The sequence below is a fragment of the Orbicella franksi genome, chromosome 8 (assembly GCF_964199315.1).
Source record: "Orbicella franksi chromosome 8, jaOrbFran1.1, whole genome shotgun sequence".
Lineage (NCBI taxonomy): Eukaryota > Metazoa > Cnidaria > Anthozoa > Scleractinia > Merulinidae > Orbicella > Orbicella franksi.
The window spans coordinates 16,666,251-16,690,241 of record NC_138152.1 but is presented as its reverse complement, the minus strand read 5'-3'; the positions used below and the strand labels follow the sequence as shown (position 1 = coordinate 16,690,241).

The window sequence follows — 23,991 nt, the reverse complement described above, 5'->3', positions numbered from 1 at the left end:
TATGTTTCACCATTTTGCTTTACATGACGATGTCGCGCAGAGGAGTAGATGATCGCCCGAAACGCGAGAGGCCACGGAACAGCACGTTCGGTTGCCACCTTTGGCGTTAACAATAAAACCACATTGAGATCGATTAATACACCTGAGAAGCGTTTCAACTAAAGGTATTGAAAGTAAACAGCGCTACTTGACCGAGATTATATCGTTCATCGGTGAACTATTCCCCTAAGAGACTGATACAATTTATACTTTCAGTAGGTGCCACGGAGTCTGCAGCAATATTTGAGCAGTTTCCTGGGTTTTTTTGGACAATATTTGACAAGTTTTAATGCCGCTTACTCGGGAGAGTTTCGGCTGCGGGTATGAACATTTTGGTCTCTTTGATAGAGACAATTAAAAGACGAAATAAACGCACTAGTGTAGTTTGGAAACAACAGATGATATTTCTTGAACCAAGTTAGCAGTCACAGCAGCATTCTTGTATTGCGCTAACGATGCTAGAACGCATGCGTATAGCTTATTAGGGTTCTATCACAAGGAAAATCGCTCAACGTTGGTGTGTGATCTTGTATGAAATGTATCTTCCACCTGATATGTAGTTGACACTAACGCTTATTAATCTGCGCATGCATTTAGAGCAAATATTGGTTTTGTTCTCAATAGAAAAGTACCACAAGGAGAGCAAGAGGCATTCTGAAACAAATATATAGCTTTTTGAAGTAAATGGAAGAAAAAACGTAGATACATTTCTCAGACATTTTACGTAGTGCTCACAAGTACCTACCCCGTCCTACCCCCCTTGCCGCAAGCCTAATTAATTAATTAATATACATTTAATGACTGGTCCCAAGGGAAACAGTGAGTTTTGTTTCCCTGAGACCCTCAATGTTCCCCTGAGGCGAAGCCCAGGGGAACCTTGAGGTCGAGGGGAAACAAAATTCACTGTTTCCCGCAGGACGAGCCATTAAGTGTTTTGTTATACCTGCGGGGGAGAACACTCTGCGACGCCTGGCACCTTTTAACCGCGCGGCCATGGGCCGAGCGCGGTCCATGGTTTACCCGTTTTTTTTTGGGTTTTTTTTGTTTTTTTTAGATTTGTCGGCGACCAGACCCAAGCTTCCACTCGGCCAAATTTCGAGTCACGCAACCTGTGCTGTTTACTCGCCAAGAGCTGTTGAAACATTAATAAATCTCATCTCCGATACTGACTTTCGCGGGAAAAAATTAAATACCCAGTGCTCGTCAAAAATTATATTTTTTCACCAGAAATTTAGCTCGGAACATATACATATTTATATTCGTTTGAATCGTCGATTAAATGACCTTTTCCGGATATTTTTTCCTTCGGGGTCAACAAAAACCTCCGATTACTAAATCACGCCGAACCTACTCGTTGCAAAAAAGTCCCTTCAAAACCCTGACTTCCAAGCGATATATCACTTTAGCGTTAATAGCTACCACACATTGACAGACGGTAAATCTATTCCTTAACAATCCAGCTTTATCGTGTTAAAATTTCAGCGAAATCGAACAAAACCAGAATTACTTAGAATTTTTTAGTGACCTCACTCCCCAGACTTGACCCAACAAAGGAAGCCACCGTCGCCCATAGCAACCGAAAAACACGAACATAACAAAGCCGACGTTTCGGCTAAAAAACTCCAGAATTATCGCCTGAGAGCTTAAACTTGAATGGGAACATCTTTTTCGAACTTTTTCAACTGATTTAGACGAAAGGCTGGCCTCGGCGGGCTACAAAAAAGACCAAGAGAAAAAAACAGAACCACAGGCAGCCCAAGCTCTTTCTATGAACCACACAAGCAACACAATATGGCATCGAATTATAAGGGTTTATATGGGATTTCCTACAAGATATCCACGGAGGTAGTTAAAAGAGAAAATTCTCAATAAAAACGGCTTACCTTATTCCATACGTGTGTTGTTTGCTCCTGGTGTGGTTATTTCACCGATTGAACTTGATTTAAACGACTTTTTTGAATTACGATTTTCCCTTTATAAAGAGAGGACGAGGCGAAACACCTCAGTCGGAACAGCCTGCCGAACGAAGTCAAAAATCCCAGGCTAAAATGTACCCACGGCCACAAATCCACCCCAGAATTTAAGGGCAAAGGTTGATCTTTCATTTCAATCCTCTAGCCACACAATTGCAGCCCTGCTAGCGACGCCAGGCGGCTCTTCGTGTCCCCAGTGAAACGATAAAACTATGCAAGAGCTCCGTGTCGATTGATCCGCGACCCAACGACCGTTAAAATCGGCTTGGTAACCTCGTCATGTTAGCAAACCAAGACTCGCGGGGGTACTAGACCGCAATTTGTCAACCAAACTTCTTGTAACATCGGGGTCCCCTCAGGTCGAATCTACAATGCACCATTGTCTCAAACACCCAATCAAAACCGCGCAGCGTCGTCTTTGGTCCTCATTCAGCTTTACCCTTATGTAATCAAAATATAATATAACATGTCAACTCGCTGGTAAGAAGCAACAACGTGTAAATACATTGGAAACTCGAAGTTTTCAAGAGCGGGAGAGAAATAAAAACAAACATATTAAACAAAATACTTACATGATTCATAAGGAAGAAATTACAGATTTCCCGGGTAAATTTCTTCCTGGGTTCCCTTCGGTTTTGCAAAAATATCGCACATGTAGAGTCAAATAGTGAACTTTGCTTTGGAAGGTCACAATTTATTAATTACTGGCCAGGCTGGCGTTGGTAAAAGCGAGGTCGTAAAAGCATTTATTGGAAAGGCGAAAGAGGCGGGAAAGGAGATCGGTGTCATATGTTCCAGCGGCATTGCTTGTCAAGTGTATGATCGCGGCGTAGCGTCAACTGTTCATTCGTTTTATGGCCTATAGACGGCAGAATTACCTTGGCGACAAGTAATTGATCGCTCGGCTGAAAACTCCGTAATTCGAGACCGAGTTAAAGCCCTCGACATAATTGTCCGGGACGAAGCCAGTATGTCGTCCCAGAGGATGTTTGAACTTGTCAACTTCCTTCACCACGAACTGGCAAACGATGATTGTAAAAATCTTCCATTTGCAGGAGAACAAATGGTTCTGATAGGAGAATTCCTGCAGCTGCAACCTGTGCCGAATTTATTTGACGAAGGCCGCTTCATGTTTTATTCTCCCCTGTTCGACTTTGCGATTTCACATCGGTTCGGGTTAACAACAGTCATTCGGCAGCAAAACCCAGAATTTTTGGCGGCTCTGGCGGAGATAAGAGAGGGGGCATGTTCCATCGCCACCGAACAGTATCTAACCTCTTTGCAAAGGCAATTACCCTGGGAACTTCAGCGTACTGCCACCCAAATTTACTTCAGGAAAGTTCCAGTTCAGCTTGCAAACAGACGGCAGCTCGATGCGATCCCTGGAGAGTTGTTTAACTTTCATGCCGATTATGAAAATGACAAATCAAGGAGTATGAGCTGGCCCGGAGCATCTACTTTGGACCCACTTTGCAACTTAAACCTGGCTGCAAGATGATGCTAGTTTGGAACAAGTCAGATGATTTAAGGAACGGTACCCTTGGCACATTCACCGGTGTTAGCGGTAATGGCAAGTTGTTGGTGAAGTTTGAAGAGGTAGGAATAGTTGAAATAGGGCGGGAAACGTGGATCAAGCGGGACAGAAATGGTCAAAGAGGTGGTGGTCCAGGGGAAAAAATGGTTCTCGGATGAATGACTGGATACGGAATCGTATAATCTTTATATTGTTTTATTCGATCTATAAGGAAGATACATAAGATACCTAATTCTTAAGAAACCTAATAGCGAGCGATTCATGAAATTGCATGGAAAATATAATTCTCAAAATTCAACGGGTTACATAAACAAACGGTCACTTACTTCTGTGGCGATATCCAGTCAAATTTATTTCGGTAACAGGTCAGCGAAACGGTCAGCAGATCGAGCGGTAAAACACTACAGGTTAGCGATGTTCAACGTAAGGTACAAAACGCTTTATGACCTTTGTCTCTGATTTCGTGGTTTTGAAAACGTGTCATTCTAACTTAAAGATCAACTTACTTAGCGGGTACTCCATCGGCTATCAATCACGCGACTTATTAAATAATCAAATGTCAATAAACGAAGTTAATATTAATCAACGAAACAGTTGGAAGTGTATCACAGTTTCCGATTGTCCTTGCTTATGCTGTCACGTGCCACAAGTTACAGGGATTAACTCTGTCATCAGCAGTTGTCTACTGCTCTAGAGAGTACGTTCCGGGCCTAATTTATGTGGCAATTTCCAGGGTAAAATCTCCTGAACACATACACATTGTAAATTTTAATCGTCGTCAGCTTTTGAAGCCAGTGAAAAAGGCACTTGAAATCTGCTCTTCAGCCCATCTTTGCTCTCCAGTTGCGGATCTTTCCTGCTGTCGTAACAAGCCCTTCCAACAAGATGATTTGCTAAGTGTAAGAGACCGCTACCAGGAAATTGACCAGGAAAATGAGGAGCCTTTTCAATTTCCCTGTGACATGCTTGATGGGCCAGTACAGGCTTGTTTTGATAATGATGAAGTTGCTACCCCACTGGAGCTACTGGAGGTTTTCGACAGGAAGGCATGAATCTACGCTTTCAAGTCCTCCTGAAGAATTTCTTACTTCTTGCCGAGATTATCTACTGTCCTTGAAAACAGGTGTAGTGGTGTCTACCTTGCAAGAAGAAGAGATCAATAGCATTGACTTCCTGCTGAATGACGATTGTTGGATGACAAAAGTTCCGCCATTTGTTAAACTAATTTGGTTTCATGCTTTTCAGATGATCGAAAACCACATCATCGAAAACCAAGATGACATTGTTGTTGACATTGGACGGCAAGAATTTTCTGAGGCAACTTACAAGCTGGATCAGTTTTTCAATGGTGATAATTTTTCTTTGTATGTTTGTGTTGTTTGTGGCACAAATAAAGGTACACTTCCTCAACGGGCCATTGCACGCAAGCTGGCCACTTTCATCTATTTCGTATTTCTGGAACGGTTGAGGTTCATTGTGAGACAGGACGAAATCTGTGAACCTGTTGCCTTTGACGTTGAAGAAATGAATGAGGTTGGGCTATCAAAGGTCCGTCATGTTGGTGGCTGGGCAGTGAGGAAAGTTCTCTCCCGAGCACGCAAGTATGTCCAAAAAAATGTTCATACAAATTCCAGTTCCACTTTGGCCACTGTTGAAAATCAGCAAAGAGTTTGTGAACTGTTAGAGGAAAACATCATTCAACCATATCACCATCCAGAGGAAAGTTCCAAGTTCTCAGAAACCTTGCAAGTAACAGAGGCAAGACAGTATCGCCAACGCAGCCTGCTTCACATCTCTGATGAGGCCAGTACCTTTTCTTCTTAAATCTTGAACAGAGGAGAGTGGATTTGTTGAACATGCACATTTTGAAGAGGGCACGTGAAGGGATGGTGGAAGCAGCTATCAATTCTCTATCTAAAGATGAAGAATTGAAATCAACTTGGTTAAAGTGTTTCCAAGACAATGCCACTAAGGAGAAGGTAATGGACATATATTTCATGCATCAGATAAAAGGCTCACTAACTTGATTATTGGTACATCATTGAAAGTTTGATATTGTCCATCTTAATTGTTACCAGAAAATCTAAATTTCTCATAATAATTAATTGTGTAGTTCCAGAAAATATCAATATCCCCCACGGAGGGTTTTTTTCCAGTTTGGCTCCCCACCCCCCAGGATTTTCCGTTGCAGGGGGCTTCACAGTACTCCCCCCGCCCCCTGGAATTGCCATGATTTTTCTACTTGGGGCCCCCTCTACCCCTCGGAAATTCCGTATCCTTAAAAAACAAGACTTAACTCATTAATTGTAACAAAATTTAGCCGCAGCTGTTTATAGTTACATTGTAGACAAAGACGTACTTTTTGACGGAAGACTGCGGACGCAGTGCGTTCCTTCATGTCATATTAAATTGTTTGAACCGGTGTTCAAACTAATAAACAACTGACTTAGAACCGCTTCACTCCCAAATGGCATAATAGCTGACTTTTTCTTCATTAAAGGAAGTTTTCATATAAGAATCTCAGAACGTACATAAAGCTCTTTCAAATAACCGGACGGTCGCCACTTAACTGCAGGGCATCTTTGTTATTTTATTCCATTTGCATCTTAACTTTGGATGCAACAAACAATTACGAAAGCGTAGGTCATTACCATCCAGCCATTCGAGGTGTTGAAGATGAATTTGTCATCGAATATTATCAGCACCGAAGATTATTAACTCCATGCACGTGGCACGTTTCCGACAGCGGCCATCTTGGCTTCTTCTTTCAGCGCAAGTTCATCGGAAAGAGAGTACCGTATTGCGCCTTCCATACAGCTCAGTTTAATATATCGCTACTCGTCGCACATGGAGATGTCCATCCTCATCCCGGCCCACGAAACGATGTATCTAACACACTGAACACAAGCTCTTATCAAACGACTGTCATGAGTTCAAATGCTAGGACCTCGAATAACACCTGCCGCCTACCTTTAAAACGCGAGCCATGGCTGGCCCACTTCAATTGCAGAAGTATTATGGCTCACATCGACGAACTGAGGCTAACTTTTCAAGATATTCGCCCTTTATTTATCGGAATTTCAGAGACATGGTTAGACGACTCCATATCGGACTCAGAAATCGAAGTATCGGGTTATGCTGTATACCGCCATGACCGGAAAAATCGTAGGGGAGGTGGAGTGGCACCTTATGTACTGGAAAAAGTGAAACACACTGTAGGAAAGGACTTAGAGGATGATTTTGAAGCCATTTGGATAGAAATGCAACTGAATAAAGTGAAATATTTAATTGGATGCGTATACAGGGCCCCAGACGAATCCCTTGAGGTTTTTGACTATTTAGATGATGTTATGAGGGATGCGACTAAAAATAATTTGGAAGTCATTGTCTTCGGTGATCTCAACTGTGACATTTTTAAGACCTCAAGGCAGACAGAGAGACTGCTGGAATTTACCATGGTCAATGAGCTTGAGCAACTGATAAAAGAACCAACGCGTGTGACTTCGACAACAAGCACTCTTATTGATGTGTTAATCACCTCAACACCTAGATTGTTTAAAAAAGCAGGTGCAATCAATATTGTTTTCAGCGACCATTATCCCATCTACGGTGTCATGCATGGCTCAGCGACTCACCCGGACAAACATCGGATCATAACAACGCGCTCCTGGAAAGACACAAATGTAAGTGATTTTACAGCTGATCTGAAGCAAGCTCCATGGTGCCTGATTGACTCTTTCAACGACGTGGACGACGTGTTCAGCCTGGGAATCGCTGATGAAATCTTTGATTGACCAACATTTTCCTTTAAAGAAGAAGCGTATTCGCAGACAGACGCACCCGTGGCTTGACAACAGTGTTCTTAGACTCATGAGAACGCGCGATCAAATACACAAGAGGGCAAGAAAGTCACGACTGTCTTCGGATTGGAATGAATATAAATCCCTTCGAAACAGACTCACCGCTATAAACAGAAAAGCCCGGAAGAATTATTTCAAAAATAAGCTCGAGGAAAACCGCAGCAAGCCCAAGGCCTTTTGGGACACATTACGTCAAGTTTTGCCCTCCAAGAAAAACCGCATTGAGATCGACAAGTTAGTAGTCGATTGTAAAGAGCTAATCGACAAGCGTGACATCGCTAATTCACTAAACGAGTATTTTACAACAATTGCTTCCTCGCTGTTAGCCAGTCAGGAATCCCACGGCAACCCAGTTGAGCTATAACAGACGGGCCCTTTAGCGTTTCCCAGTCACAGCTTCAATTTTCGCGCCGTGAGTGAAAACGACGTTTCCAGGCCTCTACGAACCATGGACATATCTAGGGCCACAGGTGCAGACACCATTCCAGCTAAAGTCATTAGGACTGCTGCACCATACATCAGCAATGTTGTAGCTAAGTTATTCAACACATCTTTCAGATGCGGCCGCTTTCCGTCCATCTGGAAAACGGCAAGAGTAACTCCCTTGTTTAAAGGGGAGCTCCAGACCGAACGTGATAATTATAGACCAATTTCCATTCTTCCCTGTATCTCAAAAGTGCTTGAATCGTTTGCCAACACTGATCTTCATGGTTTTGCAGAAGACACTGGCCTAATCAGTGACCATCAATTTGCATATGCCAGGTATTCGTCTACCACAGTTGCGCTTATTGTTGATTCATGGAAATTCGCCATTGACAGGGGTGAAAAAGTTGTCTCTACTTTCTTGGACTTAAGAAAAGCTTTTGACGTAATTGAACACAACATCTTGATCAGTAAACTGTCAAAACGCGGAGTGACTGGAAACGAACTTGAATGGTTCAAAAGCTACTTACAGGAAAGAAACCAATTCGTGTCATACGGAAGTGTCGAGTCTGAACGTCGTTTAATCACGCACGGAGTTCCGCAAGGTTCGGTTCTCGGACCTACTTTATTCAACATCCATATCAACGGTATCACCGACACTTGCACAGATAACGAAGTAGTACTATACGCCGACGACACGGAAATCCACGCCAGCGCAAAAGATGTTAGTGTAGCAGAAAAACGTGTCAACAAAGATCTAAAAAGTACTGCAACATGGTGGAATCAGAATGGTTTAATCAGTAATCATAAGAAATGCGAGGCTATGTTGATTGGATCAAAGCACGCTGTTAAAAACACCCGAGCGTTACCGATTATCCTCAATGGAAAACCAGTGAAACAGTCAGACTACTTTAAGTACTTAGGAATTTACCTCGATCATTGTCTGAGCTGGAGCAAACATGTAGCCTATATACAATCTAGGGTTTACCCTAAACTAAAACTGCTTAACAGAATTTCATCTTTTCTTAGTCGCGATATTTTGCTCAGAATCTACAAGCACACTGTGCTACCTTTATTAGACTATGATTGTGTTGTATGGGGCGAATGCAGCAAAGAGAACGCCCAACGTTTAGAGCGCCTGCAAAACCAAGCAATGCGAATAATATTGCACGCTGACCGTAAGACATGCACTCAGGAGATGCGCGCTAAATTACAGCTATTATCACTTCATAGTAGACGCCTTTTCATCAAGCTACAATATGTTTGCAAGATAATTAACAACATTAACTGCCCTAAGCAGTTGACAGGTTACTTAATGAAACGATCACAGAGACATTGTCGATCCTTTAGAGATCCCACATTGTTAGATCTACCACAAGTTAAGACGAAATGTGGACAGACCTCGTTTAAGTTTTCGGCTGCGAGTGCCTGGAACAAACTGCCAAGAGAGATTCGCGAGCTCACAACACTTGCACAGTTTAACGGCAAAACATTCACTTACCTAATAAACATGGATAGTGCAAATCACACTTGTACAACTTAAATTTTAATTTTTGTATATAATTTATACTTTTTAGATTTGTAATTGTAAATTCTATGCCTGTAATTCATTATTGACTTTTTTGATGCATTTTATACTGGTCACTGATTAATACCAGCCAATCTATATCTTGATCGACTGGCCGGTTTTTACCAGGATAAATAAAGTTATTATTATTATTATTATTATTATTATTATTATTATTATTATGCATGGTCAAAACAACATATCGAATTACTTTACACGCGTAGTAAAGTGGTCACGCAACATTTTTTTCAAAACAGCTGTTTCCCAAATGTCGCTTTATTTTTTCTTTTACCAAAGGAATACGTCAATTAAGCCATACGCTTTGTCTCTGTAGTTTGTAAATGATAGTAAATTCATTTTATGCCTTAGTTTTCTGAATTGTCACACATTTCATACGCAACACGCATTGTAAATGACCGAATGAAATCTCGGCTACCGCTCCAATTACAGCGCTCCTCGCTGTCCACGTTTACATATAGTTCAAGACAGATGGCTTTGAATCGACTTTGCTCACTTAAAGCGAACTGTTAACTACACGGATAACGATGAAAATATGTGACAACCTAGTTACGGCAAGTCCGAAACGGGGAGTAATTTTGTACGAGTATCAAACGAAACAAACAAAGCACGCATTGCATTTAATTGACGGCATGATTAATGCTGGAAAAAGCATCTGAGCTGCATTTGAGCTAAATACAGCACGATCTTCAAAGTATAAAATATCATCAACTTCATTGTTCATATGTTGCTGCACCTCTTCGTCGGCATTTTGTTCAACTTGACGTCCAACAAACACGATACTCAGGATTGCTGTCTGTCGTACGATGTGGGAAGAAAAATGGAAAATACATGACAAAAAATCTAACATTTATTTCTCAACGGATGGAACATTTCTGTTGGTTTGGCTACCTGAATCAATTGGGAAAGTACGGTAGTGTTCATTCAATCGCATTTCAGACCCACTGGAAAGAAAACTCTTTGAGTAGCCCCTCCCCTTTGGAAATTTACCTCTTTCAGACCCCCCAACCCCTTGGAATTTTCGTGACCCTCCGTGAGGGGGGTATGGATATTTTCTGGAACCACACATTCTGAATACAATATTACTTGGTTAAGTTTACCAGTGAAATGAACAAAAAAAATACGAAAAAAGGCACATCCATTGCTTTATAACCTGACCTGATCTGATGGGTTAAGAATTTCTTGCCTTTTTCACTGGTCAAGTCCTTACTGGACAGCTGCTTGTCCACTGACCACAAATCTGAAGGCCCTATAGCAAGCCATTGAATTTCTGAGGTTCATTTTCTTTAGAAGGTACTGTAACTTTACAATAATTATTTTAATATGAAACCAAAGAATGGGGCCTCGCTTCTAAGGAAAAAGGAAACATATAACGAGTGTTGATTAAACATTGGAACTTTGTTCAAAAAGAAAAAACTGTTTGGAACCTCTCTCTTTGCACAGGAACTGATAGAGAGACTTTCCGATGGCATACTAGTGTATTACATCAACATGGGGGCTTCCCAATTTTTACGAGACTTCAGGAGAGCAGCACTGGTAAAAAAGAGTGCAGAACTTCGCAAGAGTTCTTTAAAGGAAAGAAAAGACGAGAGAGAAGACAGACAGTGTATCCTACAATGTAAGACAACAAGTTTTGTTTTCATTTAATATTGAAATGAACTGAAAAATCAATCCAAATAGTTTGCCATTTATTACTATTTGACAACTAGATTATAGTGCAGATCATTATTGAAGCCCTCCTGAAATGAACATATTTATATTGTAATGATCTATTGTTCCCTACAATTGCCTTCATTTCTAAACTAACAATACACCAACAATTAAATTGTTTAGGGATGTCATACAGTACATGTATTGATTTCATTACACTCAAGCCTCATGAATTCTCCCCTGATCACTGTTAAGTTCCCATTAGATTGACAATATCAGTATTATAAATGTTATGATACTTTGAGTTGGCTTTTTTAAAAGACATTCTGAAAGATAGAAGCGAAAACAAGATGGTGTCACACAGTCGTCTGGTTGCCTTTATTCATCAGCATCGAGGCAGTGGCCCGCTGAGCAGAGTCTACCTCAAAACTCAATTGATAGCCCTATGCCAAGCGTATGGTCTCAGAGTGTCTTCACGATCAACAAAGACAGTGATAGGGAAGCCCTACTGAATGCTATTGTAGAGCATAACTGCATTCCGTTCTCAGTCCAGGTAGACGACAGACAATTCAGGGTTGTAGGGAACTCTAATTCAGATGGTCACATCAGGATTCGCTTATTGAGAGGTATTCTAATTATATATTTTATTATACCAATATTTTAATATACAGCTGTAACTGAGAATCTCACAAACTAAATTCAATCCTTTGACTACTAATTAGATCCTTTGCAAAATGAGAATTCTTAAGTTACAGTGTATTTTTGTTACAAACAAATACACCTGCCTTTTAATTCTAAATAGAAATAAGCATATATTAAGGCTGTAATAAGAATTCTACTAGCCATACACACCCTACACACGGGTGTACTTCAGTAGTTATATATAAGGCGGGCTAATAAACAAAACTATTTACAACAACTTTAATTTTTGTATTTTCATGTGGAAGAATTGCCATGCCTATGGGAATCTTAAGCTACAGCCAGGGGAGAAGCAAATGCATTTATTTGTTCATAAATTCGAAAGGAAAAAAAATTATTATCCTGCAAGGGCTGAGATTTCACATTTCAAATAATCTAACATTATTAAATCATGTTATCACAGCCATATAACTGCCCTTCGACACAGTGAATTGATCCTTAGCCAAAAAAAGGCTTATTGTTACAACATTAACTAAAAAATTTTCCGCACCTATCACCATGACTTAACTTAGCCCCCAGAGATTAAGTGTTTTTTTTACTTGGAATTGATGGCCTCTGATCTATACAGGTACTGTTACAAGACGCATTACTTTTAGGGTTAATTGTGGTTTGTCCCAGTCTAATTGAATTTTGTGAAGACTGTTGCTGTAAGAATTAAAGTAGGATTGTCATTTTGACCGTTACATGAACGAATTTGACAGAAGTGGTTCTCCACACAGTCTTGATTCACAATGGAAGGTTTAATTACTGAGCTGTGAAACTTGCACAATTTGTAGTGGACCAGTGGCTGGAAACCAAGGCACATGGATTGTATATCAAACCATAATTTGCTTGAGATAAATTCTTTGTTGTTTCCTCCAGTGTTTTCTTCCCAGTGACTCATCCAACTATAAAAGTTGTTAAGCTTCTGCAGTCTTGAATCATTTGTAGATTTTATGTACATCCTGTCATTAAATAGGTTGACAAGTTCACTAGTGTGCTCCAAAAGAGATATAACAGAATCCAGGGCAGACTCATCTTCTCCAGTACTGGCTGTAATGTGTTCCTGGTATTTAATAATAATAATAATAATAATAATAATAATAATAATAATGGCATTTCGGGCAGTATATCCACAGGGTGGCTCTTCGCCTGCCCGATGCTAACTAAATTTACAATTGTAAAAAGATTAAAAGATATCTAAGAATTTATATCTATATGTAAACGAGATAAAATTGTGTTTTAAGATATGCTAAAATAAATAAATGAATAAATAAATAATTAAAATTATGTCAGGTGTTCTAAAGCTCTCTTAAAAATAATGTTTTTGGTGTCTTTACAAAATTTAATATAGTCTTGGCAGCACCTCACGTTGCTGGGCAACGTGTTAAATAAACTTGCAGTCTGGTCCTGTAGAGTATTATTAATTAAAGATCTCTCTAACTGAATGCTGTTACTAGATCTTAAGCATCTTTCGTGTTGAAATACATTAAGTTTCAGATAACTTGGCCAATATGGGTTGTGAAGGGCTTTGTGAGTTGCCTTAAGTAGGTTCCATTCGCGTTGTTCCTTTACGGGAAGCCATTTGAGTTTCGTAAGAATGTCTTCGGATGACACAAATCTACCAAGCACAAAACTAGCTGTAGCCTTTTGTACTCTCTGGAGACGTTTCATTAAATAATCTGGGAGTGAGTGGTATACTATGTCATTATAATATAGCTTGGTTAGAACCAGTGCCTGTGCCAAATTCTTTTTGATATGGAAAGGCAGGATGTTCTTTAACTTCCTTAGGGTTGTTAGAGTAGCATAGCAGGACGCTGCTACTTGTCTGACATTTCCTTCCCAGTTCAGATGCTCATGGATGTGAGACCCCAATAATTTAGTGGTGGTCACTCGTTCCAAGGGGATGCTGTTGATTGTGATGTCGAACTTTTCAGTGTTTAAATGATGGACCTTTGATAACTGCGGAGTAGATAATAACATCAGCTTAGTCTTGGAAGGATTAATGACTAAGTTTGCTTCACGTGACCACGCTTCCAATTTGCCTATACTTGCAGAAAGTTCAGTTAGAGTTGATTGAAGATCTGCTGGTTTGCACTGTGTGTACAATGTGGTATCATCAGCATATTGATGACATTTAACTCCGCGTACATATGACTGAAGGTCAGCCACGTAGAGATTGAAAATGAGTGGCCCCATGATAGAACCTTGAGGTACGCCGAAACTCACCCTACAAAGCTCTGACGTTTTGTCGTCGACTTGCACAAAGTGTTTCCTTCCTGTAAGATATTGGATCGTCCATTTAAGATATTCCTTGGAAAAGCCCAACAGGCTGAGCTTTTCAAGAACAGTCTTGTACTTGATGGTATCAAACGCCTTAGAGAAATCGGCTAGTACCATGAGGGTAACTTCTCCTCGCTTCATGGCGCGAATAATGTCATCTCTGATCCCTAATAGAACAGTAGTCGTTGAGTGTCATTTCCTGAAGCCTGAGATATTCTCTTTTAACAGGCAGTGAGAATCAATGTAATCGATGACTTGGTGGTGTACGAGTCTTTCAAAAACTTTTGAAAGGACCGGAAGTATTGATATCGGTCTCATGTCTGATACACTGAAGGTAGAGCCACTGGTCTTAGGGATTGGGGTTATCCTCGCAACTTTCCAAGCGTCGGGAAATGTTGATGTGGCAATACAGGAATTTATCACGTCTGTCAAAGGTCCTGCAATCAGGTCGGCTACAGGCTTTAGGAACTTAGCTGGTATTTGGTCAGGTCCTGTCGATGTATCGGAACGAATTAATTTGATTTCATTGAGGACCTCTTCATATTTAACGTGGCGCAAAGTGAATGATCTTTCCCCCATCAGGCATGGCTGCAAGCTATCAACAAAGTTCAGTAGGTCTTCTTTTGCGTCAACACTTGCATTTCCGGTGGTGCGTTGAGCAACTTCTGCAAAATGCTTGTTAAGCTCATTGACATCCAGACGTAAAGGCTGTGGACATGGGTTCAAAATACGGTGTATAATACGCCAGACCTCTTTCGGTTTCGTTGATGATAATGCCGTATTGATGAACGATCGTTTCGCCTCTTTGATCGTTGTTTTCAGACGATTACGGACGTCGCGAAAAGCTTGCCAGGCATCGGGTGTTTTTAACGAGTGTGCCTTGTGTCTTAGTACATTTCTCTGATTTTGAAGACCTACAATTTCCTCATCATGTAACCAGGGAGCTGGTGGCCGTGTGACCTTTGTGCGTGTCAGTGGAGCGTGTCGCTCAATACAGTCAGAGATGAGTGTAGTAAACATCTCTAGCTTTTCTTCAGGATCATCTGTTGCCTGAATGACACTAAATGGAAGGGATGTAAAGTCGCGAATGAACCCTTCTTCCTTGAACCCACGCTCTTTTCGAATCATTTTAAACCTTGGAACAAAGCGCTCAGCACGAATGTTGAGGCACGCGTAAGGTGCATCATGGTCGCTCACATTTGAGCATGGAAGAACATCAACATGTGTAACACGCTTAGGATCATTTGAGATTATGTGATCAATCAAGGTCTCACTGTGAGGTGTAACTCTTGTTGGCTTTTGCACGTGCTGTGTTAGGTTAAACGTGTTCAATAAATCTGTATACTGTTTTGTCAACGGCGCATTTGGCTTCAGCACGTCAATATTTAAATCCCCAGTAACAAGCAATAAACGGTCCCACGAAGTTGACAGATCCGCCAACATGCTCTCCATTTGGGACATCCACTGTTGGGTATCTAGTATTCTTGTGGATCTGTATATGGTTCCCATTAATAAGTGACTATGTTTATTGCGTCCTTGAATTTCAAGCCACAAGTGTTCTAATTCAGGGTATCTTAATTCAATATCCTTACGCCTTTTGTACCTTACACTTTCTTTAATGTATGCACCAACGCCTCCACCTTTGATTTTATCTCTGTTCCTAAACTCATTAGCATAGCCAGGAATAGTTACATGGCTAAGTAGTTGTGGGTTGTCTTTGAGCCATGTTTCGCTAAGCATGACCACGTCAAAACCATATCTTTGAATGACGAGGAGTAGCTCGTCGAATGTTGATGTCATACACTGCGTGTTGATGTGCATAAAAGAAAGTTGTTTTTGTCTCGCAATGAGAGCATCGAAGTGGCGGTCGGAATTCCAATGCAAATCACTCGCAGCATCATCTGTCGTGTCCAGAGCGACTAGATCTTTTACTTTAAAGAAGGGAAGCTCAGATAATGTACAAGTACTACATGTCCAAATGCCAGGCTGGTTAACTTTGATGATTTTATGGAAACTGGCGTTGCTGTTTACACAGCGAACATGAATTAAATCATAACACTTATCGCACTGAAGATGTTTATGGTTTCGCTGAACTGGCTTTGAGCACTTTGGACATTTGGCAGTAAATCCGCTGTTTGGTTTTAGGTTGCTCGAAGACGTATCCAACGCGGGTCCAGGATGCGGATGAACGTCCCCACAAATTAGTATCGCTGAGGCAGTAACATTGAATGATGCGGTAGAGTTGTGATAGTAGAGTGGGCGACTCTTAAGCCATTTGCATTTCCTCGTGGTTGATGTCGGCGAATTTCGACTCCATTTGATAGGAGTTTCGATGAAACACCGATTATTTTCAATTGAATTCACCTTTAGGTCCGACTTGTAGGTAGAAATTTCAATATTCAGAGCCAAGAGAAACAATAAAACGAAATTAACTTCGGAGACTACGAAGACGCGTCTTTTCATGACCACACCTTCACACCTTCATAAGACTCATGGTATTTCTGTGACATAAGTGAAAAGAGGCAATGTACTGTAATATTATCTGGTTTGCATAAATAAAAAAAATGTTAGTCAAGAGTGGACTAAACGCAGGATAAATACAACACTTTTTTTATTGAATTTTGAACATGTTCTAATTGTACAACATATCAATGGACTTAGCTGTAAAATTGCATATAACTGATGCATGAAATATGCTTATTTGTACCATAAATATCAGACTGTTGATTATGAAAAGATGAAATAACAATTGACAGCAGCAAAATTAAATTAACGGCAGGGTACACAAGTGGAATTATAGCTAGACAATTAGGAGAAAAAAAAAAAAAAAAAAAAAAAAAAAAAAAAACTACATGCAATTCACTTTAATAATTAAATTACCATTAATTGTAGTAATATAATTAGCTCTGATTTTGTACCTGCATGAGAAATAGCATCTTGGTGTCAAGCACATCTTCTGCAAGTTTATTCCTCATTTTACTGGCTGGGTCAAGTTCAAAATGCCGTAATGTGAGGTTCTCATGCAGTGGGAGGGAGAAACTGTCCTGGTCCCACTTAAATGCACTTTTGAGTTGATCCCAAGTGATTTGTTGTCCATTAACTTTTAAACACCTCGGCTGGCCTCTCTGGTTGCTTTTTTCAATATTATTCCTTATTTTCTTGATGTTATGCTGATAAGATTTAATAATCAATAGATTAGGATTAATAATTTAATTAATATTACACTTTTGGTATAGTTTTATCATACCAACAGTTAGTATATCCAAGACTCCCAAACAATTGCAATTCAATTCTCCATAACATTGGGATGGATCGGGCCATGATCAAAAGTCCATAAAATTTCTGCTTAGGAGTATTAATACTACTGGTATTTAAGCAACAGTGTAACCACATTACGACTTAAGAGTGTTTTGATTTTCTAACATAATGTCTGATTATTGGCTACAGTTGTTCAGAATCTTGACTTTGTAAAAAACACAAATTTCCCCTCATATTAACTGAAAATTCCAGTGATCAGTCTAATGTTTCTGTGGTCTGACTTTCTAGAGATATACAGTCAACAATATATTATCCAGAAGCTATTTTTTTTACTCAAGAAGCATCTAGATAACACATTGTTAGCTGTATGAGTATGTGTAACAAAATTAGAGACAACCATAATTGAATGCTGACTAATGAGACGGGGTAAAGGAAATATTTACTTTTTAAAACATTTAAAATACCTTTGGATCCATGATAAAAATCATTGGCCCTTCAGTGTAGAAGTTCCTTGTTACAAATTTGGTCTCAACTGGGTTTTTGTCCTTGTAGTGCAGTTTTATGAACTGTGTGTTACATTCTGCCCCATCTAGGATGCACAAGTATACCCTAAAAAAAGCTATACATGAACATGTGTCTTATTTCATTGGTAATTTTATATTATAACAGTACTATTTTTTTATATTTTTTGTTCATAGATTCAAGGTTACAATAACATGCATGGAAGTGTCATTCTCTGAAGTAAGTTTTATGTAAACCCTCTAAGTATATAAATTCTTAGGTAATCAACTGAAATATAGGTTCAAATATTTGAACATCAAATGTCAGATTTTAATTAATGATTTATTTAATCATAAGGTTTAATTTTTATACATGTACTTACTCAAATCCAATCTCCAACATTGCCAGGACCCCATCCCAGAAACAGAAGTACAAACTGCTTGGAGTGCAATCTTTGGATGGGAATTGTGCGACAGGAAACCTAAAACCATTATCACGGACATAAATTAATTGCAGCACATGAGTAGCAAGTTCTGGTTCATCACCTTTTCCTACAAGCAAATTAAAGAATTTTTTGCTTCTAATGACAGTAGCAGATTCCAAAATGGACATCTTTTTAAGTGTGAAATACAGCTTGGAATGTTTCTAAAGTGACAATAGGTACAGATAAGCATAGGTAAATTAGTTTTAGCTGATAGAGCTGTCATGAGCTCATGACCTTTTCCAAGGTCAACAAAACCAACAAGCTTGTGTTTGCCACCAACGTTGGTCATCTCTAAATTCTCCTGATAATTTTTTATCAAAGATAATGTATATTAGCTTATTACGATATCCAAAATTATAGCTCTCCTATCAACTATGAGCCAGATTATGTATCTTCAGAAAATGCCCATACAGCCCCATGGAAGGGATTGGAAATTCCTGGGGGTTGGGGGGGGGGGGGTGGGGCTCAAAGGTCAAATAACTTTAAGGAAATTCATGAAGTTTTAAATAGAACTTCCCTGTGGGGCTGGGGGTCTTAGAAAAAATCCTTTCCATGGGGGATGTATGGATTATAATTTATTTACGGAACAAAACATTGTGTCCAACAAACTTAATTAAATGTTACTACACAATGAAATATTTTCTAATTTAGCTGTTATTGTAGCGAAGCCAGGACAAACACATTTTAGACTGAACTAACAATGTTATTTCTAGAAAGTAATTTTTTCATGTCTGAAAAAATAAAGGTACCTGAATCTTCATTTCGTCAATGACTAAACCACCCATATAATCTACTTCTTTCATTCCACTTTCCTTGGCTGCATTAAGGCACCATCCCAAAACCTCTGGGTTCCACCCAACTGTCTCCTTGACTTTGTTTTTATAAAGCCTGTAAATGATATTTCTTAATATATACTGTAACTTAAAAATAATATGGAGCAGTTTAATAGCCAGGATGCCATTTTTAAAATCCATAGGAATTCATTACCAGTATCTTGCCAATTTTTTTTTTTAATCTCTCCACTAAATTGGGCAACATTAACTTTAATCAAATTGCATATGCATGCACATGGTTAATTTGTGCTTTGTGAGGATAGACTGGTAAATGAGGGTCCCCTATACCTCTTCTGAAAACAGTTTCAAAAGTAATTGGCCTTTTCACGCATCACGAAAAATTTGAAAAACAGCTTCACGTTCACGGAAAAAAGTAAGCAATCACGTTTCACGCGAAAATGCAAAGGCTAAATCATGTTTCACGTAAAAATGCAAATTCTATTCACGTTTTGCAAAACATACAAATACAATCATTACAAAAATGTATCTGGCAATACTGAAATGTACCACAGTAGATATAGCTGCACATGGCCATATTTTGATAATTTCAGACTCTCTCGTCGTCAGCATGTCTAGATCTTTTGTGGACTGGGTATTATGCATGTACAGTGGAACCCCATTAATACAGACACCAAGGGGACATGCCAAAGTGTCCGTATTAACGCATGTCGAGAGATGTCGAGAAAGGCAGGCCATCACGCTTTTTACATCCAGTTTGGTGTAGTTTACGAGCTTTTATGATGCTAAAATCTCCAATGTGAAAAATTATTCCCACAAAAGTCGATGGTTCACAAATCATGCGAAAGTAAAATGCATTTTTCACGGATCACGAAAAAATCGAAAACCAGTTTCCTGAGGATGGAAAAATGAAGATTCACGAATCACAGAAAAAAAAATCCTCATTCACGCTTTACGCAAAGAAAAAACGCCCATTCACGCGTCACGAAAAAAGTATAGGGGACCCTCGTAAATGAGTACAAGTGATATGGTTTTGATTTAGTATGGCACTCAAAATGAAACTGTTCTTTCTATATAAAAAAAAGTTTTAAGCATTGGGTCAAGATATCGTACCCCTTGTAAAATAAATAAAATTAAATTCAGGAAAACATATTTTAAACTACTTATGGTTTTTTTTTATACCCACCTTACTGTTTTGTTGCTTGGGAGAATTAGAAACTGGCGAAGAGGATCCAAAACATGAGGGTTTCAGCAGTAAAGATCCAGGCAAAGCCGTATAACTCTGTATTTGAGGCAAAAAAAATATACCTTAGTATTTTTAGGAACCAAATGTATTATTGTTGTTCATGTTGATAGTTTCATGTATACACTCAAACAATGATAGAATGACCTTTTGTTGATTCTTGTATTATAGTATGTTGATACATGTATTATGTACGGTATATATTCATATTGATACATGTATATTATGGTTTGTTGTAACCTAAAAGAAGAGCAGGGATATGGTCGGAAAATATTTCTCTTCCCCACGTCCACCATTTATACAATGATCACCAGTTTGTTGTGAAAGAAGGGCCTTTATAATCTTCTTATATGAGGAGGTTGAACCGTCGTCTATAATAGATTGAGCTGTTGTAATTGATTCAATAACAAATTTGTTTCCTTACTTTGGATGCCACCGGTAACCGTTTTTGCTTTTGCATTGTAGAAGGCGTTTTTGTTGCTCCCAGAGACACGCCATCTCGGTAGGGGCATTTTGGTCACCGGTATTTAAAAAAAATTGAGACAGATCATCGTGATCTTCCTCAGCCATTTCCAGGCACTGTAAATTGAATTTCTCTCTCCAGTATCGCTCCCTTTTCTCTGCGTTTTGTCGTGCTTGCCTTTCTTTGGCAAGTTGTTGGACAACTTCACTCTTGGAGAGATATCTCTTGTTTGTGTGAGGGTAAATGGAATCCCTTGCGAGCCTCCTGCGTTTAGCTCGGGAACCCAGAAGTTTAATGTTCCCGCAATTCGCACAGCAAGTGCCATCTTGGACAGTTATAATATTACAGTTATGGGAGAAAACCCTTGTTTCACCCACACTACTGTTGATGTCAGTTCCTTCCGTCAAATCAACATACTGGCCAGTGGCATGAGGAAGGGTTGTAGTTTCCCCATGTTCCAATGTTGTGCCTTTGCACAATTTCGCATTATCAACGAATGCTAGAATCAAGTTGATTCTCTGGCTTAATGGGTATCGTTCTATGTACGAGATGTTCATGAACTTCCCGATATCGCTTTCACAGCCATGAGAAATAAGGGAGTAAGAAATTCTAGAGGATGAGAGTTGAGTTATCTTGACTTCAGTGGACAATCGGTGATTGTTAAACGAACACGACTCGAAACGAAGAAATGACACATTGTTTGGGTTGTCACTCATTTTGCTCCATCCACGTCCCATTTCTAGGCTACTTCCTCGAAATTGTTCGAAAGTCACTCCTGGTAATTCAGTGACATGCACGCAAACAAATCAAAGGTGCATAAACGTGAAAACTTACCATGACTTCCACTTCAAAAATGATTGTATCTCCTCAGTTTCTACGGAGCTTTCGCCATTGATTTCACGTTTCTTTCGTTTGGAAGCCATTTCGCAGAGACACCGCGGAAATACGTTTTTTAGGGCGCGATACAGTATTTTGCTGGTCAGCGGTACACCTTAAAGGAGTAGGTCACTCCAAAAACCGTGTATTTTTTTCCATCACCAATAAAAAGTTCACATTGAGTTGAGTTACTCACCGTTGTTTTAGCTTCTGAAGTGGATGCGATCCCAATGAAAAGGAAGTGAAAAGTTCGACACCGGGAGCCGCCATTTTGAAAGGATCTTGAAGGCCAGGCTGCATATCCGTGACGTCATTCCGTCCGAATTGGCGCCGCAAAGCTCAAGAAGGAGGTCATTGAAGAAAAATGCTTTCCGACAATTTTTCAACGGAAGGCCCTTGTAAAGGCACGTATTGCAAGCGAACGGCGCATCGCAAGGAACGAAAAGAGGTAGCTATCAGTTATACTTTTAATTTTTAAAAATATGTTTGTCCGGCAGAACTGTCGTTGACTTGACTGGGTAAATATTATTTCTGCGCAAGAAATTGAAGTTCCTTGCTGGACTACAGGGCTCGAATTTCAAGAAAAAACCTTGGGGCCAGTTGGCCCCTAAGTTTTCAGGTTTAGTCGCCAGCACAAGTATTTTAGTCGCCAAAAATTTTCGACCCTTCAGGCAATACATTTTCACGAAGAAGACGCTAAAACGGCGTGAATCACGGGTCAGTTTCATGTATAATCAGTTCGCCGCTTTTTTTTTCTATAATAACAGGGAAAATGGCTGAATTAAATTCTTTTCTTCATTTACCAGTCTTACCAGTACTTATAAAAAAGCTTCCATGTTGCAAGCTTTTAATTCATTATATTTCGTAGACTGACGCTATGGTTTTCGTGTTTTCGTGTTCATTGATGCATAGCGACTGCATGCGTTTTTTGGAAGTGATTTATTAAATTTCTTAGGGTACCGTGGGAACTTCAAATGCCCTGCAGATTTCTTTAAAATTACAAGTCAGACTAACCCCGTACGGTTTGGAATACATCGGAAGAAGTAGTTAACTGTACATCAGTCCTATCTACATATCGACAATTACCGATAACAAGTCCTGCTACAGCGAAATCCGATATCCGCATGTAAATAATATTTTGTATGAAATGTGTTACAATTTGTTTTCAATTTTATCAACACGATTCATCATTAATTAAGGACAGTTTTTTTGCATTCACATCATTTTTAGGAATTATAGTTGGTAATGAAAGCAAATCTACGGTAAAAAATGAAGCTTTAATTTTACTGCATGCTTTGTCAAGTAACGAGGCGAGTAAACACGACACATGCGATACGGTAAACACACTAGCAGAGTGAATTTTCCTTCATCAGCTAATGTTTACGCATGTAAAAGTTGCATATACTTTTTTCTTCTATCCAAAATATATTACAAATGCTTAGCTTTCCAACAATACAAATTACAATTCTCACAAAAAATCTCATGTAATGATAAGGAATGTCGTCAATTTCACATTTCTCACGTCAAAGACGTCGATTTCACTTCGCATCTTACATGTAAACGTCACTGCGTATTTCACAAGAGTCCACGTAGTCCATAAGTGTAAAGAAACCTGGCAAACACGTATGAGCACGGGCAAAAGGGTATCCAAATTTTATAAGTAAAAACACAGACTGGTGAGGTGGAAAGCATTCCCCCGATGTAAACACACCATTGAAAACTCGTCAGTTTCTGTGATACCAGAACTCCCTCCGCATTGAACCGCCAGTAAAATAAACATGGAGAGAAATCAAATCAAAAGCATTATACTGGGGATTTATTTAAGCCACCAGTTCAATTCTGAGAGCAATTTAAAATCAAAAATAAACCTCCTCTTCCACTAATTGCGTCCATTGCAATTGCACTGCAAAATGTACCTTCCATCTTGGTGACCTACTCGGGCTGTTCTCGGCAACAAACACATTCTCTTTGCGTCGGCATGCTTGCACATCTCTCACAAGTACACCACAGAGCATTTTCCAATCGATCATTCCATTCAACTTGATTATTATCATCCGCGGAATCACTAGCACGTTCTGGCTTCAAGCGCAGCCATACTAAAGCTTAAAAGAACAAACACATTCTCGGACGGAATGACGTCACGGATATGCGGCCTGGCCTTCAAGATCCTTTCAAAATGGCGGCTCCCGGTGTCGAACTTTTCACTTCTTTTTCATTGGGATCGCATCCACTTCAGAAGCTAAAACAACGGTGAGTAACTCAACTTAATGTGAACTTTTTATTGGTGATGGAAAAAAATACACGGTCTTTGGAGTGACCTACTCCTTTAACAAAACTACAAAATATTTTT

The 23,991-nt window shown here is 39.6% G+C and overlaps 2 protein-coding genes across 3 annotated transcripts; one reads left to right on the top strand and one right to left on the bottom strand.

Annotated features, from left to right (window-relative positions):
- Positions 1-3,506: 3,506 nt before the first annotated feature.
- On the top strand, positions 3,507-4,637 carry LOC145495707 (ATP-dependent DNA helicase Pif1-like). The gene is made up of 2 exons (XM_081475317.1): positions 3,507-3,669; positions 4,141-4,637. Exons 1-2 carry the CDS (start codon positions 3,507-3,509, stop codon positions 4,596-4,598), a joined length of 621 nt encoding a protein of 206 aa, XP_081331443.1. The 3' UTR covers positions 4,599-4,637.
- Positions 4,638-16,807: 12,170 nt separating this feature from the next.
- LOC145494815 (uncharacterized) lies at positions 16,808-22,386 on the bottom strand. Of its 2 annotated transcripts, XM_081474389.1 has the most exons (6): positions 21,600-22,386; positions 20,246-20,341; positions 19,018-19,156; positions 18,167-18,569; positions 17,748-17,892; positions 16,808-17,195 (listed from the first exon to the last, which is right to left on the bottom strand). In XM_081474389.1, exons 4-6 carry the CDS (start codon positions 18,394-18,396, stop codon positions 16,926-16,928), a joined length of 645 nt encoding a protein of 214 aa, XP_081330515.1. In that variant the 5' UTR covers positions 18,397-18,569; positions 19,018-19,156; positions 20,246-20,341; positions 21,600-22,386; the 3' UTR covers positions 16,808-16,925. The 2 variants fall into 2 exon arrangements, 1 of the variants encoding a protein (XP_081330515.1); XR_014050298.1 differs by lacking the exons at positions 16,808-17,195; positions 17,748-17,892; positions 21,600-22,386 and adding an exon at positions 20,727-21,593 and having other exon boundaries at positions 18,415-18,569.
- Between the last annotated feature and the right edge of the window lie 1,605 nt (positions 22,387-23,991).